We start from the raw sequence: 16,233 nt of genomic DNA on the forward strand, positions 1-16,233 counted from the left end.
CAAAGTTGGTATTATAGGCAACATTCTTATAGGATGTTTAATTTAATAATTAATACTTACATGAGCAATAGGTTTTGTATTTCATGTAGTAAATAAGATTGCTATAAAAAAGTATTTTTCTTGCGTAATATTTTTATTATTTTGTAATAAATATATACTAGCATAAGAAAGCGTAAAATATAAAATTTTTTATTAAGAAATTTTATTTATAATTGTGTATTTACAATGTTTTCATCGGCGAAAAATAAATACAAAATAAAAAATATATTGAAAAAACTATCAAAGGCTATGAGACGGGAATAATCGAACCCCGGTAACTCCATGATAGCAATTCTCGATCATCGCCGTTACGCTACAACTTAACTTGAAAGACATTAGAAATAAATCTATAATTAAAGAAGTAATAAAACTTTAATCGTAAATATCTCAAAAGCTAGTGGATAGTTACCGCTATAATGATATATTTTCTTAAATTGCATGACGATATCTACAAACCTGCAAATTTTCAACTAAATCGGTGACCCGAAGCACTTGCACTCTCCTTGTAAGGCATATTTGTTCGTTTAATTCATTGTAAAGAATTATCCATTTTTAGTTGACAATGATTAAATTTTCCATTAAAGCAATTTGAAATGTAAATAAATAACTAACACAAATTAATATAAATTAGTCATATTTATTCTTTATCCTAAAGGGTTTGGGTTGTCATTGTTATAGTTTTTGTTCCCAATTTATGATATTTGAATTTATATTTTACGTACTACTTTTTGGTATATAACATAGTATTTAATAAGTCATTTATCTTACAAATATTAAGATTAGAAAAATACATAACTGAAGAAGAAATTTTACTATATATGGTTTGTAAACAATAATTTTCTAAAACTGTTTCACTGTACTAACTGGAACCTTTGGAATACCGTTTCCAAAATTTTTTTACGTCGTCGTGACCTGCTTTTGTAACTACCATAGTCCGTTTTCTATGAAAACAAAATATTTGATTCTATAAGCATTTGTTTATTCAATTCTTAAAATATATATAGATAAAATATTTAGTTTAAAATTAAACCTTTCGCTTTGCCAAATTAGTACTCCAGTAGAAAGAGCATGATCTCTAAGCACTTCAAAATCAGTTTGAGAAAGAAACTGACTATACAAAACTCCTTCACTAAATATAAATCTATTTCTTTCATTTTCCCACAATTTAATTTGATCTACTATAGTAGGAGGTAAAACAGGAGGACCTGCCTCTATCATTTTACTGTGAGCATGTTGCTGTAAATAACTGTTAATATAGCAAAGTTCAAATTAACTGTTTTTTCTGATACTTTTAATATATTAAATTGCCAAATTGTTTTAATAAACATACCCTACAATTTGAGCAGCGGTAATTCCACTTTTTAAGGCTTGACGTACAGAATCTCTAGTTAATATTGATACAACTAAATTCGGAAACCTATAAATAAAATATTTTAAGACTTTATATAAGTATTATCCAGTATAAAGTACTTAACTTTTTTAAACATACCTATATAACATTTCACAAAACAAACCAAGTAAAGCAACTTGTAAGTTTGAATTCGTGTAAGCATATACTCTGTAATTTGTTTCAACAACAATATAACCTTCCTTCTCTGGATCTCTGGACAATGGTTTGTTTTGTCCAGTTGCAATATTCAGTGCTAATCTTGTAGGATAAAATCTAAAAATATATATTTATTATAACATTTATGCATTTTATATAACTGAATCTATTCAAATATAAATATGTTATATTTTACCTTCCAGCTTTTCGCTTCCGTTGATAAACAAGACCAAACTCTCTTAAATGTTGTAAAAATGTTAACAAACCTTCAGACATTCCTTCAGTACTATAGTCTTTACCAAGTGTTGAAAAATTTAATTGAAACAAGAAAGTAAGGCATTCAACTAAGTCAAGTCCTCTTGCTTCTATTGTATCTAGGTATTGTAAAATAAAATACCACACCTACATGTATGAAGTAATAAACATACCATAAAATTCACAGAATTCAACTTATTTTATTAACAATATTAAAAGAACTAATAATTATGTTTCAATACCTGTGATGCAGTTTCCAATAATAAAAATTGAAAACCTGCTTGTGTAATAACTGGGCTTCCATCAGCTTCATCTCGCTTCATTAAACCAGCATGCAACAGAATTCTAACAGCATCAGCAGATATGCCTATGGAAAATATAATATAATATTTATATTAAAATAATAAGAAACTATGATATATATGTTTTATTAAAATATGTTTCACTAACATTAAAGGAGGCGTACATAAATAATTATATTTAGTTTAACCAAAGGAGATTACCTTCTTGCTGTTGTGAACCAACCATATAATGTAAAACACATTCCCACCTTTCTAATGCATATGAATCTAAAAATGCAACATCCCTAGGTTTACTATCAGTTTCTAATTGGTTTGACATTGTCCATGGTTTTCCACCTCCCAAAAGAACAATTTTTAAGTTTTTTTTGAATGTAGTATTTAAAATCCACCCAGGTAATCCACCTGGTATTGATGCTTCTTTCCATACATTTAATTCATTTAATATCAAAACTACTTTTTGATGTTCTTCAAAATGAAGTTTAGAACACCAAGAGGCAATAACTGCTTGAGGTACTGGTTGTTCAACAAATAATAATCGCATAACATAATGTTTTGCTATTACTGGTAATTCACGAAACACAGCCAAACAAATTGGAGGATTATGGTATAATTTGTTTAATACTTCTGGTGGACGTGATTTCAGATATTCTTGAAGATTTTTACATTGTAATCCAGTAGGTCGTAATAAATTCTTTCCACTTATTGTATTTGACATTATTTTTTATATCTAGTAAGGAATTATATATAACATCGAGTAGTACTTGTATTTAAATTTATTACAGGCAATATGAAATGTTTTATTTATATTTAAGCCTTTCATACAAATAACAATATAATTTATCTTAATAAATCATATTAATAATATTATATTTTAAATAAACACTACATTAAGTACAACTATAACATTAATATCTATAATTTTGTGTTTCCACCTCAATTAAACACATTCGCGGCACATAACACAAGTGTTAAGCTACACCATAATTCATAAAACATATAGAAGATACACAAATTCATCTTACATATCAAATTTTATTCCTCTTTAATCTTATTGGTTACAAATGTAAGCAATTGCATTCATGCATATTTACTTTATCTAATATAATAAAATTGTTTAGTAATTTGTATATTTTAATTTAAAGAAATATGAAAATTTTTTAATTAAAAGTAAAATTCAAGACAATAATAACATTTCCTTTACGCATTTAATAAATTTGTCTCTTGATATATACATATATATTGTCAATACTGCCTCTAAATTAAAAATAGTGCATTTTCTATTTTAACATTGGTACATTACATCAAATAGTATGCATACATGCAACATACACATATTTGAGATGACAATATAGCAAGTATTACGTTGTGTATATTAACCTTCACAGAACATGATACTGTAATGTTATAACAAAATGTATTCGATATGTAAGAGTACTCATCCAGCTACAGGAGTAGAACATGCCATAACATGTTATTTCTTTAATCGTTCAGAAAAATGTCTTGTAGTAGCCGGCGCAAATATTATCAGGGTATTTCGTTTAATTCCAGACGTGGATATAACAAAAAAGGAAAAATACACAGGTCATTTAATCAATTATTAGTTATTTGAAAAAAAAAGATAAATTAAATACTACAATGAAATATAAAATTAATATCTTGGTTTTTCTAGAATTGCGCCCACCGAAAATGAAATTAGAATGTTTATCTCAATATACTTTGCATGGAAATGTAATGTCAATGCAAGCTGTAACTCTTGTTGGATCTCAAAGAGATTCTCTTTTGTTAAGTTTTCGTGATGCAAAATTATCAGTTGTAGAATATGATCAAGATACACACGATCTTAGAACAGTATCTTTACATTATTTTGAAGAAGAAGAAATACGGGTAATTAATTGTAGAATATCAAAACAAATTTTATTTTCTAAAGAAAAAGTGATCAAAATATGATATAGATATCTCATTTATTTTCTTAGGATGGATGGACAAATCATCATCACATTCCTATAGTTAGAGTAGATCCTGAGGGTAGATGTGCAGTAATGTTGATATATGGTAGAAAATTAGTTGTATTACCTTTTAAAAAGGATCCAAGTCTTGATGATGGAGATTTATTAGATAATTCAAAAACATCATCTAATAAAACTCCTATATTATCATCATATATGATTGTTCTAAAGAGTTTAGAAGAAAAAATGGATAACATAATAGACTTACAATTTTTACATGGTTATTATGAACCAACATTATTAATATTGTATGAACCAGTAAGAACATTTTCTGGGTAAGTTCCTAATTATATTTAGTCAAAGTTATTTAATTCAACTTTTAATAAAGCTGTATAATAATAAATATAACAAAATTTTAGCCGTATTGCAGTTAGACAAGATACCTGTGCCATGGTTGCAATATCATTAAATATTCAGCAAAGAGTACATCCTATAATTTGGTCAGTATCAAATTTACCATTTGATTGCTATCAAGCAGTACCAGTAAAAAAACCACTTGGTGGTACTTTAATTATGGCAGTGAATTCTCTCATTTATTTAAATCAAAGTATACCACCTTATGGAGTATCCTTAAATAGTTTAGCAGAAACAAGTACAAATTTTCCATTAAGTCAGTATAAAATAATAAATTTAATTAAGAAATAATACATTATTAAATTTAACTTCATAATACATTTATCAATATCTTATAATTATAGAACCACAAGAAGGGGTGAAAATAAGTTTAGAAGGTTCACAAGTTGCATTTATATCTTCAGATCGTTTAGTCATTTCATTAAAAAGTGGAGAATTATATGTATTATCTTTATTCGCGGATAGTATGCGCTCAGTAAGAGGTTTTCACTTTGACAAAGCTGCAGCAAGTGTTTTAACATCATGTGTGAGTATAACTAACTTCTCTTTTATTTATTTATGTAAAAAGTTCTTCGTTACATACAATAATACAAAAATTTATAGGTATGTATGTGTGAAGATAATTATTTGTTTCTGGGATCACGTCTTGGTAACTCATTGTTATTAAGATTTACAGAAAAAGAACCAGAAAATTTACAAAATATAAATGACAATGAAATAATTCTTGAAGAAAATGAAACTGAAGAAACTCCAGCAAAAAAAATAAAACAAGATTTCATAGGAGATTGGATGGCATCAGATGTATTAGACATAAAAGACCCAGAGGAATTAGAGGTATATGGAAGTGAAACACATACTTCCATTCAGATAACATCATATATATTTGAGGTATTTTTGCACATTACAATTAACTATCAATAAAAAATAATAAAATAATTATTATTGATATACATTTAAATTTTTGTAGGTATGTGATAGTTTGTTGAACATTGGACCATGTGGTAATATATCTATGGGTGAACCAGCTTTTCTATCAGAAGAATTTTCACACAGTCTTGATCCTGATGTTGAACTTGTTACAACTTCTGGATATGGTAAAAATGGAGCACTTTGTGTTCTTCAACGTTCTGTCCGACCACAAGTAAGTAATTGTTTTACGTTTCAAATACTTTGTACATTATTTAAATTAGAATATTTTATAACAATTAATAAAAATATTCTTTGATTTTAAAATAGGTTGTAACTACATTCGAATTACCAGGATGCGAAGATATGTGGACTGTTATTGGTACATTAAATAATGATGAGCAAGTACGACCTGAAGCCGAAGGAAGTCATGCTTTTTTGATTTTAAGTCAAGAAGATTCAACAATGGTACTGTTCCTTTTTTAAAGCTATCATATTTTTGTTTTTAAGTACAGCATATATTATTTAATATTATAATGAGTTTAGATATTACAAACTGGTCAAGAAATTAATGAAGTAGATCAAAGTGGGTTTAGCACACAAGGGAGTACAGTGTTTGCTGGAAATCTTGGTGCAAATAGATACATAGTTCAAGTTACTCAAATGGGTGTACGTCTTTTGCAAGGAATTGAACAGGTACATATAATCTTACTATAATATATATTTAAATAAAAATATAAATATTTGTATCACAATTATAGATCCAACACATGCCTATAGATCTTGGATGTCCAATTGTACATGCAAGTTGTGCAGATCCTTATGTAACATTACTTTCTGAAGATGGACAAGTTATGTTATTGACGCTTAGAGAAGGACGTGGAACAGCAAGATTACATGCTCAAGCAGCTAACTTATTATTCGTGAGTTCATAATATAATTTATAATATTATTATTTATTATTGCATTATAATTTAATGTTCAGTTAATTATTTTATTTCACACAAATTATAGCGTCCTCAAATAGAAGCACTATGTGCTTATAGAGACGTTAGCGGAATATTTATAACACAGTTACCCGAAAATGTAGAAGATGAAGTACCTGAAGAAGAACATAATATAGAAGAACCACCTATTGTTGGTAATATTGATAATGAAGATGATTTACTTTATGGCGATGCACCAGCTTTTCAAATGCCTACACCATCACATACTAAATCAATTGAAGGGATATCTAAAAGAACTCCTTGGTAAATTTTGTTCCTTCAGAGACATATATATTTAAAATATTTAATTATTTTGTATATGTTAAAATTATTTTCCTTTTGTTATTAAACTATAAGATTTAAATGTTTTTGATAGGTGGCAAAAACATTTACAAGAGATAAAACCAACATATTGGTTACTAGTATATAGAGATAGTGGAACATTAGAAATTTATTCTCTTCCTGATTTACGCTTATCCTACCTCATTCGTAATTTTGGATATGGACAATATGTATTACATGATAGCATGGAATCTACAACATTACAAACAACACCTGTTAATGAAATTCCTAATCCTGAAATGCAGGTATCATAAATAAGCTAACTAAACTTAGTCTTGTATACAATACTAATAGAGAATTAACAAACTAACAACTATTGACATATTACTATGTCTTTCTATGATTAAAATAAAAGGTCTATTAATATTAACAAATAAAAGAAATTGTACGTGATATTTGCAAGCAAATTTTTCAATTTCTATCCTTGTTTTATTCAAAATTCCTTGAGGCCTTTTACTTTAGAATCTCAGTAAAATTATCATTCACAAATATGTCAAGCAGTTCAATAATATTAACTAAAAAATTAATATATTATCAGGTACGCGAAATTTTAATGGTAGCATTGGGTCATCATGGAAACAGGCCAATGTTGTTAGTTCGACTTGATTCTGAACTTCAGATTTATCAAGCATATAGATATCCAAAGGGTCATTTAAAATTAAGATTTAAAAAATTAGATCATGGCATAATCCCAGGACATTTAAGGTATCTATTCTTCTTGAATTGTAATGTTCTAGTTTTTGTAATTTCTAATTATTTTTTTTTTTTTATAGACCAAAACCAAGAGATGAAGATATGCCTGTAATGAATGAAACTCGACATTGCATGATGCGTTATTTTAGTAATATTGCTGGATATAATGGTGTATTTATTTGTAGTGATTATCCTCATTGGATATTTCTCACAGGACGCGGCGAACTACGTACTCATCCAATGGGTATTGATGGTCCTGTTACGTCATTTGCTCCTTTTAATAATATAAATTGTCCACAAGGGTTTTTATATTTTAACAGAAAGGTAGTACCATCTTTTATATCAGTATTTTACTTTCTTTTTGTTACGATTCTGTTATGTGTGTATTCCGAATTATTAAAATTAACTTAAAATACTAATTTCATTATACAAAATTGTATATTTTATGTTTCAATTTTAGGAAGAATTAAGGATATGTGTTTTACCAACTCATTTATCATATGATGCTCCATGGCCTGTTAGGAAAGTACCATTACGATGTACACCGCATTTTGTTACATATCATCTCGAAAGTAAAACTTATTGTGTCATAACGAGTATAGCTGAACCACTTAAAAGTTATTATAGATTTAATGGTGAAGATAAGGTATGAGTAAAAACATGTGAGATTATATGAGTTATTAAAATAAAAATAATGATTTTATTATTATATTTTTAGGAGTTTACAGAAGAAGAGCGACCAGATAGATTTATTTATCCTTCACAGGAACAATTTTCGATAGTGTTATTTTCACCTGTTTCATGGGAAACTATCCCTAATACTAAAATTGAACTTGATCAGTGGGAACATGTAACTTGTTTAAAGAATGTTTCTTTGGCTTATGAAGGCACTCGATCTGGTTTAAAAGGTTACATAGTATTAGGAACAAATTATAATTATGGTGAAGATATTACAAGCAGGGGAAGGGTGAATTTTATTTTTATATTAAATTATATTAAATATTAGATTTGATTTTATTTAAAGATTTATTTTGTAGATACTTATATTTGATATAATTGAGGTTGTACCTGAACCTGGACAACCATTAACAAAAAACAGATTCAAACAAATTTATGCAAAAGAGCAAAAAGGCCCAATAACTGCTATTACACAAGTATCTGGCTTTCTAGTCTCAGCAGTTGGTCAAAAAATTTATATTTGGCAATTGAAAGATAATGATCTTGTTGGAGTTGCTTTTATAGATACACAAATTTACATTCATCAAATGTTAAGTATTAAAAGCTTAATTTTAATAGCTGATGTATATAAATCTATTAGCTTATTAAGATTTCAAGAAGAATACAGAACATTATCTCTTGTTAGTAGAGTGAGTAAAAATTTTCTTGTAATTTTATGTTTTTATAATAGGTAAATTTTTAAAGGAACATATGTTTTTCAGGATTTCAGGCCCGCTGAAGTTTATACTATTGAATATTTAATTGACAATACTAATTTAGGATTTCTTGTAGCTGATGGTGAAAGTAATATAGCTTTATTTATGTATCAACCAGAATCACGAGAAAGTCTTGGAGGACAAAAATTAATAAGGAAAGCTGATTTTCATCTTGGACAAAAAGTAAATACATTTTTCCGCATAAGGTGTAGAATTTCGGATCCCGCAAATGATAAAAAGCATTTTTTTGGTGCAGATAAAAGACATGTTACCATGTACGGTAAGTTCGATTTAAAACAAAACAATAAACATGAAGAAATATTTAACCATATTTATAATAATTTTATTTTATTAGCATCACTTGACGGTAGTCTTGGTTATATTCTACCCGTACCAGAAAAAACATATCGAAGATTACTCATGTTACAAAATGTTTTAGTAACACACATTTGTCACATTGCTGGTTTAAATCCCAAAGCTTATCGGTAATTATTATATTAAGATGTAAGTAATAAATGTTTCTTTATAATTTGTTATTCTTTTCTTTTTTAGTACTTATAAAAGTCACATTCGAACTCAAGGTAATCCTGCAAGGGGTATAATTGATGGTGATTTAGTTTGGCGTTATCTCTATTTACCTAATAATGAAAAAGTAGATGTGGCAAAGAAGATTGGAACACGTGTACAAGAAATAATAGAAGATTTAACAGAAATAGATCGACAAACGGCTCATTTTTAAACTAGTGCCTTTAATCATTCCAAACAATAAATACATTTTAAAAATACTTCTGCCTGGTTTTTAAATAACGAAGTATTATTGAAATATTTAACTGAGGAAATATCTTTTCTATATATATTAAATAAAAATAATTACTTGTAGTTATAATTTTTAGGAAATGTAATATTTTTAGGAATATATTAAGGAGTTTCTTATAATTGGAATTCTAAAATATAAATGTAAACAAGTATAAGTAATGTGAATGTGTGTATATCAAGTAGGATGAATTTGTACAAATGAAAAATGTATTATTGACTTTTTAATTTGCTAAATTCACAAGTTATTTTCTGTTACATAAACATATACAACATTAATCTAACTAATAAATTTTTACAAAGACTGAAAGTTTAACACTTTATTATTGCTTATAAGTCGCTATACTAATAAAACGAATTTAAATACAAATTTAAAATATATAATGGAATCTCCAGAACATGAACTTAAAACTTTTCCAAGTCGAACATCTATTAGACAAAGCATTGCTATAAGACGATTAACAAGAATTGAGTCCGCACGATGTATGTATTATTTATGTATACATAAAATATTATAGATAACATAGAGCATATCTATTATTGTAGCATAAATTAAAAATGACTTTATTATCAAGAAGATTGATCTCATATAAAAACTTATGTACATATATACTTTACCATGGGTATTGATCAAACAATTATAAATAGCTAATTTCATGATACTGGTACATTAATAATATACTGTTCAATATATAATCTTTGTATAACATAAGAGATACATGTCACAGTGTAATATTATATTATATAATTACATTTATTATTTAATTTGAATTGTATGTTATATATTTTTATAATGTATCATATTTAATCTTTGTGCAGTGACAATTTCAGAATCATCTTTGTTAGAAAAAAGACTATGTGAAATATTTGATGTATTTGATACTGCGAATACCAATGAAATAGACGTTACAGACTTGGGAACGATTATTAGGGCATTAGGATGTGTTATTACTGAAGCAGAATTGCAAGAAATACAAGTTGAAGTGGAAGATGTAGTAAATAATTGTGTTCCATTAAATAAGTTCCTTGAATATATGTGTAAAGCTATTAATGAACGCAGGTAAGTTTCTTATAAACTTGAGCTTCGTTAAAGAATAAAACTCACGACATTTGCAACACATAAGTATCTATATAAAATTTGTTTATTTAAATTTTTTAATTTTTCATTTTTATTTAGATTTAAACCAGCAGAACCAGAAGATTTATTAAAAGCATTCCAATTATTAGATCCTGAAAAACGAGGATATATTATGCGTAAAGATTTAGAAAAAGTAATGATGGAAGTCGGAGAACCATTTACAAAAGAAGAAATAAATAACATGATGGTTATTGCATGCGATCCAGAAACAAGAAGAATTAATTATGAACATTATATTAACTTACTGCTTGTATGTATTCATATATTTTTATATTTTTACATTTATAGTTACTTTTTATCACAAAATAATTATGATAAGAATTAATTGAAATTAATTGAATAACGAAATTGAAATTAAAATATATAGAATGTTTTTGTACATCATTTACAGGTAAAAATACCTGATAAAATTAATGTATATTCTATTGTTGATGCAATGGATGCTGCTAAATTAAAAGCCATGCCTAAAAAGCGTAGATTAGAAAGCCTTCTATTAAGTTATCAGACACCTGTTTAATATCAGTTTTATAGTGCATTGAATAAATAATTTATTAAAGAAAATTAATCAACAAAAAATATGTTAGTATTAAAATAATTGTAAAAATATTAAAAATATTTATTATATCCTTTTAAAAATAACATGTTTCAACTTCACCTTACATATATGTATCATAAAATTTAAATTTCACAATTTAGAAAATATTGGTGGATCATTTTTGGTAGCTTCTGACACAGCTGCATTTGCAAAATCTTCACTTAAAAGCATACTTTGATTATGCATAGCCTATTAAAACATGATTTAAAATAGATGTATAAATATGAGTATAAAATTGTTATTACAGGTAGAAAAATATTGAAACTTACAATATGGTCCAGACCCTCTTGAACAGAATGATCTCTTGAATAAATTAAGCTTAATTTTGAACCCTGTACTGCAACTGGACTTTTATTTGCTATATTTTCTGCAAGTGCCATTGAACTATTCAATAAACTAAAAGGAAGACAACATAATTTTAATTTATATAATTTATCTTCAAAAATAGGAACAATCAAGGTATCATTATTTTATTATTTATACAAAACAGAAAAATGTATTTTACCTCTCTTGATTATCAAATGAACGACTCACAAAACCTTGTTGTACAGCTTCGGTAGCTGTAAATTTTCTTCCAGTGTATACTAATTCTCTAACTAAACTGTCAGAACCTATAATTTTTGGAAATCTTTGCAATGTGCCAACATCAGCAGCCATACCAAAAGCAACTTCTTTTATTTGAAACCATGCATCTGAAGAACAATAACGAATATCTGCTGCAGATATCATGTCCACACCAGCTCCAATGCAGGGACCATGAACAGCTGCAATTACTGGCTTTAGACACTAAAAGGTAATTTTAAAAAAAATGTGAAAGGAAAATAATGAGAAATGTTATATAATAAATAGTTTAGAATGAATTTATATAAAGTTGATATTATATTTAATAAAAGTTATAATATGCAACCTTCTCTATTGCAGTAAAGCTCTCTTGATAATCTTTTATTTTTAATTGTAAAATCTTGCTTTTTCGTGCAACATCTTCATGTTCTACTAATTGTTGCCCTAATTTCATTAGATCTTGTACATCAATACCTACAATATTTATTTAACATTAAATACTTTTTTACCATATAGGATATTCATGAAATAAAATATGTTATACCTGCACAAAATGTTTTACCAGCACCGCAGAGAATTATTACTCTACATTCTGGATCTATAGCTAGTTCATTGAAGCAAATTTTACATTCTCTATACAATCATAAAATTAAATGTTTCAAATATTAAATATAATATGAAATAAAATTAAAACAAATAAATACCTCCACATAGTATCATTTAGTGCATTAAGTTTTTCAGGTCTGTTTAATTGTACTATATAAATAAATTCTTTTGGTACAGATATTGTTAATGTCTTGTAATTATTATAATTTTTGACATCAGAATAATTCATCTTACAAGTATATTGCATTTCTAAAAAAGTGACATATCATTCTTATGGAAACAATTATTAAGTATAATTCAATTGATTAAAAAATAATAAAATAAAATTATAGTTTACAAATGCATACATTAAAAATTTGATTTTAATAAAATATTTTAATATATTATATAATGAAAATAGAATTTCAACAATCTCTTACGTGTTTTTGCGATATTTTTTAAACATTTACGTATCATATTTAAAGCCATATTGAAAATGGAAAATTATAATAAAAAAAAATGAAAATGATAATTATTTAGTTACATTAAATATTTAACTATTAATTTTATATTTAATGCTTTTAATTTAATATTTAATGTTTTTAAAGATTTAACGTGAAATTTAAACATGAAATTTAATATCACTTAATATTATGACGTCATTGTTAATGGTTATTTTTTATTTGATAAAATTATAAATTTTATAATTTTAATAAAGTTACATTTAATAAAGTTATATTAATTTTATATACATATTTATTCAGTCTAGTAGTTTAGTTATATCTAGTTCCTTAGTTAATTAGTATTTTTCTAATAAAACGGTTCACCTAATATTGTAACAACTAATTTTATAATACGTTGTACTAACTCAACATAACGTAAACAACAAGAAAAGAAACTGAAAGTAAAGTAAAATATGTTAAAAATTATTTCTTATTTATTAAAAAAGGTTAAATATTGTATAACAAGTTTGAAAAATTCAAAAATTGTTGTTCACATTATAAAGAACTGTTTTCAATGAACTATGAAAACAGAAATATAAGAATACAGTAACTTATTGATAATTACTTTATAGTATTGTAAATAATTTTCTAATATTGTAAATATAATGGTATTTTATGAATTTTTAACTATAGAGTACATAGAAACTAATAATTAATTTAGTTATCTCTAGAAAAGATATTACTTGACTATCTATCGAATTCCATAACAATAGTGTGTAGCTAACTTCATGAAGTTTTACTACATATTGTAGGTCGACCTGTGAGGTGTTGCAGAAGACAAGATGTTGTCGAGATTAAGTTTTCGTAACAGTAAGATAAATTCTAAATAAAATAAATTGTACTTATAATATTGTAAACATTTTATACATTATTAATCATATATTATTCTGATATCATATTTCTGTTATCGACAAATTTATATTGATTAACTTCACTGTCATTATGTAATAATGTAATATCACTTTTATGGTATTTTGATTTTAAAATATAATTATATAAATTTATTTATTATAATAATAACAACTTATGTAATATTTTTAAGCTAAATTATAAAATAAATTTATATTTAACAGTCTAAATTATAATTACTTTTTTAGTTAATGTAAAATTTTAAATAGTAAATAAGAAATGTTTCTGAATTTTCCCATTATTGTAATTTATTTCATAGTTTCTTCGCAAGTGAAGGCTATAGGCACTTGTGGAATTCAAACAACGGCAGTAACATCATCTGATGGACCACGTCCAAAACGTCCTGTAGAGGCATCACCAGTTAGGATGGGATTTATTCCAGATGATTTTATTTGATAAAATTATAAATTTTATAATTTTAATAAAGTTACATTTAATAAAGTTATATTAATTTTATATACATATTTATTCAGTCTAGTAGTTTAGTTATATCTAGTTCCTTAGTTAATTAGTATTTTTCTAATAAAACGGTTCACCTAATATTGTAACAACTAATTTTATAATACGTTGTACTAACTCAACATAACGTAAACAACAAGAAAAGAAACTGAAAGTAAAGTAAAATATGTTAAAAATTATTTCTTATTTATTAAAAAAGGTTAAATATTGTATAACAAGTTTGAAAAATTCAAAAATTGTTGTTCACATTATAAAGAACTGTTTTCAATGAACTATGAAAACAGAAATATAAGAATACAGTAACTTATTGATAATTACTTTATAGTATTGTAAATAATTTTCTAATATTGTAAATATAATGGTATTTTATGAATTTTTAACTATAGAGTACATAGAAACTAATAATTAATTTAGTTATCTCTAGAAAAGATATTACTTGACTATCTATCGAATTCCATAACAATAGTGTGTAGCTAACTTCATGAAGTTTTACTACATATTGTAGGTCGACCTGTGAGGTGTTGCAGAAGACAAGATGTTGTCGAGATTAAGTTTTCGTAACAGTAAGATAAATTCTAAATAAAATAAATTGTACTTATAATATTGTAAACATTTTATACATTATTAATCATATATTATTCTGATATCATATTTCTGTTATCGACAAATTTATATTGATTAACTTCACTGTCATTATGTAATAATGTAATATCACTTTTATGGTATTTTGATTTTAAAATATAATTATATAAATTTATTTATTATAATAATAACAATTTATGTAATATTTTTAAGCTAAATTATAAAATAAATTTATATTTAACAGTCTAAATTATAATTACTTTTTTAGTTAATGTAAAATTTTAAATAGTAAATAAGAAATGTTTCTGAATTTTCCCATTATTGTAATTTATTTCATAGTTTCTTCGCAAGTGAAGGCTATAGGCACTTGTGGAATTCAAACAACGGCAGTAACATCATCTGATGGACCACGTCCAAAACGTCCTGTAGAGGCATCACCAGTTAGGATGGGATTTATTCCAGATGAATGGTTTCAATTTTTCTATCCTAAAACTGGGGCATCAGGTAAGTTGATAACTTTTTAATATACTCATTTATTTTTTTATTGTAATATATAATTTTTAACTATTCATAAAATGTAATTTTTATGTTTAGGTCCATATGTATTTTTAACAACTGTTTCAACATACTTATTATCTAAGGAATGGTATGTTTTGGAACATGAATATTATGGTGGACTTTCATTACTTTCTATTATTCTATATGTACATTTCAAATTTGGAGACAAAATTTCAGCATATTTCACTAAAGAAATTGATATGGTAGAGGAGAGCCTTAATAATAGTAAAAATGAATCTATAGCTGAACATCAGGATGCAATTGATAGTATGGAAAGAGAAAAGTGGCGAACTGATGCACAACTAATGATTTATGATATAAGAAAACAAAATATTTGGATGCAGTTAGAAGCTTGTTATAGGGAACGTTTAGCAACTGTTCACAAACAAGTAATATGCTTATATTTAATGTATTTTTTCTTTTTTGATATTAACATGTAAAAAATTATTATAAAATTGTTAAGTTATCAAAAATGAGTCAATTGTATTATTGTAAAAATTTATCACTAATAATTTTATTACAAATGTATATATTTTCTTTATAGGTTAAAACAGTTCTTGATTATCATGCCCAACTAGATACTATTAATCGTAGAATAGCTCAAAAACACATGGTACAGTGGATTACGATGAATGTATTAAAAGCTATTACAGCTGAGCAAGAGAAAG

The 16,233-nt window shown here is 25.9% G+C and overlaps 5 protein-coding genes across 6 annotated transcripts; 3 read left to right on the forward strand and 2 right to left on the reverse strand.

Moving 5' to 3' along the window:
* Positions 1 to 867: 867 nt before the first annotated feature.
* Positions 868 to 2,857, reverse strand: mrn (general transcription factor IIH subunit 4 marionette). The gene is made up of 7 exons (XM_017900501.1): positions 2,344 to 2,857; positions 2,083 to 2,207; positions 1,782 to 1,987; positions 1,529 to 1,702; positions 1,370 to 1,456; positions 1,070 to 1,285; positions 868 to 980 (listed from the first exon to the last, which is right to left on the reverse strand). Exons 1-7 carry the CDS (start codon positions 2,855 to 2,857, stop codon positions 899 to 901), a joined length of 1,404 nt encoding a protein of 467 aa, XP_017755990.1. The 3' UTR covers positions 868 to 898.
* A 642-nt stretch (positions 2,858 to 3,499) lies between these two features.
* CPSF1 (cleavage and polyadenylation specificity factor subunit 1) lies at positions 3,500 to 9,620 on the forward strand. 2 transcript variants are annotated; one of them, XM_017900483.1, is made up of 20 exons: positions 3,500 to 3,723; positions 3,812 to 4,026; positions 4,116 to 4,423; positions 4,508 to 4,758; positions 4,847 to 5,028; positions 5,106 to 5,390; positions 5,470 to 5,643; positions 5,739 to 5,876; positions 5,955 to 6,104; positions 6,170 to 6,331; positions 6,423 to 6,658; positions 6,771 to 6,981; positions 7,275 to 7,441; positions 7,510 to 7,753; positions 7,890 to 8,075; positions 8,148 to 8,396; positions 8,467 to 8,796; positions 8,869 to 9,142; positions 9,218 to 9,347; positions 9,415 to 9,620. In XM_017900483.1, the coding sequence occupies exons 1-20, from the start codon at positions 3,555 to 3,557 to the stop codon at positions 9,599 to 9,601; spliced, it is 4,248 nt and encodes a 1,415-aa protein (XP_017755972.1). In that variant the 5' UTR covers positions 3,500 to 3,554; the 3' UTR covers positions 9,602 to 9,620. The 2 variants fall into 2 exon arrangements, with proteins under 2 accessions (XP_017755972.1, XP_017755971.1); XM_017900482.1 differs by having other exon boundaries at positions 8,869 to 9,347.
* Positions 9,621 to 10,058: 438 nt separating this feature from the next.
* Positions 10,059 to 11,330, forward strand: LOC108547808 (EF-hand calcium-binding domain-containing protein 2). The gene is made up of 4 exons (XM_017900478.1): positions 10,059 to 10,158; positions 10,495 to 10,735; positions 10,853 to 11,063; positions 11,205 to 11,330. Exons 1-4 carry the CDS (start codon positions 10,059 to 10,061, stop codon positions 11,328 to 11,330), a joined length of 678 nt encoding a protein of 225 aa, XP_017755967.1.
* Positions 11,331 to 11,498: 168 nt separating this feature from the next.
* On the reverse strand, positions 11,499 to 12,771 carry LOC108547826 (delta(3,5)-Delta(2,4)-dienoyl-CoA isomerase, mitochondrial). The gene is made up of 6 exons (XM_017900503.1): positions 12,674 to 12,771; positions 12,514 to 12,573; positions 12,316 to 12,443; positions 11,914 to 12,194; positions 11,678 to 11,804; positions 11,499 to 11,597 (listed from the first exon to the last, which is right to left on the reverse strand). The coding sequence occupies exons 1-6, from the start codon at positions 12,687 to 12,689 to the stop codon at positions 11,499 to 11,501; spliced, it is 711 nt and encodes a 236-aa protein (XP_017755992.1). The 5' UTR covers positions 12,690 to 12,771.
* A 1,011-nt stretch (positions 12,772 to 13,782) lies between these two features.
* LOC108547809 (ATP synthase subunit b, mitochondrial) lies at positions 13,783 to 16,232 on the forward strand (the record flags this gene model as incomplete). The annotated part of the gene is made up of 5 exons (XM_017900480.1): positions 13,783 to 13,867; positions 14,226 to 14,348; positions 15,470 to 15,511; positions 15,602 to 15,954; positions 16,110 to 16,232. Coding segments are annotated over exons 1-5 (669 nt in total), but the record flags the coding sequence as incomplete, so codon positions are not given.
* Between the last annotated feature and the right edge of the window lies 1 nt (position 16,233).

This window comes from Eufriesea mexicana, unplaced genomic scaffold (assembly GCF_001483705.2).
Source record: "Eufriesea mexicana isolate 0111107269 unplaced genomic scaffold, ASM148370v2 scaffold1289, whole genome shotgun sequence".
Classification (NCBI taxonomy): Eukaryota; Metazoa; Arthropoda; class Insecta; order Hymenoptera; family Apidae; genus Eufriesea; species Eufriesea mexicana.

Excerpts from the sequence above, each read along its gene's own strand:
- LOC108547808 (XM_017900478.1), top strand. The coding sequence starts at position 10,059 with ATGGAATCTCCAGAACATGAACTTAAAACTTTTCCAAGTCGAACATCT. Across the intron at positions 10,736-10,852 it reads AAAGCTATTAATGAACGCAG|ATTTAAACCAGCAGAACCAG; the intron begins GTAAGTTTCTTA and ends ATTTTTATTTAG. Across the intron at positions 11,064-11,204 it reads ATTATATTAACTTACTGCTT|GTAAAAATACCTGATAAAAT; the intron begins GTATGTATTCAT and ends CATCATTTACAG.
- CPSF1 (XM_017900482.1), top strand. The coding sequence starts at position 3,555 with ATGTATTCGATATGTAAGAGTACTCATCCAGCTACAGGAGTAGAACAT. Across the intron at positions 4,759-4,846 it reads AAGTACAAATTTTCCATTAA|AACCACAAGAAGGGGTGAAA; the intron begins GTCAGTATAAAA and ends TTATAATTATAG. Across the intron at positions 6,332-6,422 it reads AAGCAGCTAACTTATTATTC|CGTCCTCAAATAGAAGCACT; the intron begins GTGAGTTCATAA and ends CACAAATTATAG.
- mrn (XM_017900501.1), bottom strand. The coding sequence starts at position 2,857 with ATGTCAAATACAATAAGTGGAAAGAATTTATTACGACCTACTGGATTA. Across the intron at positions 2,208-2,343 it reads TGGTTCACAACAGCAAGAAG|GCATATCTGCTGATGCTGTT; the intron begins GTAATCTCCTTT and ends TATTTTCCATAG. Across the intron at positions 1,286-1,369 it reads ACCGCTGCTCAAATTGTAGG|TTATTTACAGCAACATGCTC; the intron begins GTATGTTTATTA and ends CTATATTAACAG.
- LOC108547826 (XM_017900503.1), bottom strand. Across the intron at positions 12,444-12,513 it reads TGGTAAAACATTTTGTGCAG|GTATTGATGTACAAGATCTA; the intron begins GTATAACATATT and ends TAAATATTGTAG. Across the intron at positions 11,805-11,913 it reads TCATTTGATAATCAAGAGAG|TTTATTGAATAGTTCAATGG; the intron begins GTAAAATACATT and ends TCTTCCTTTTAG.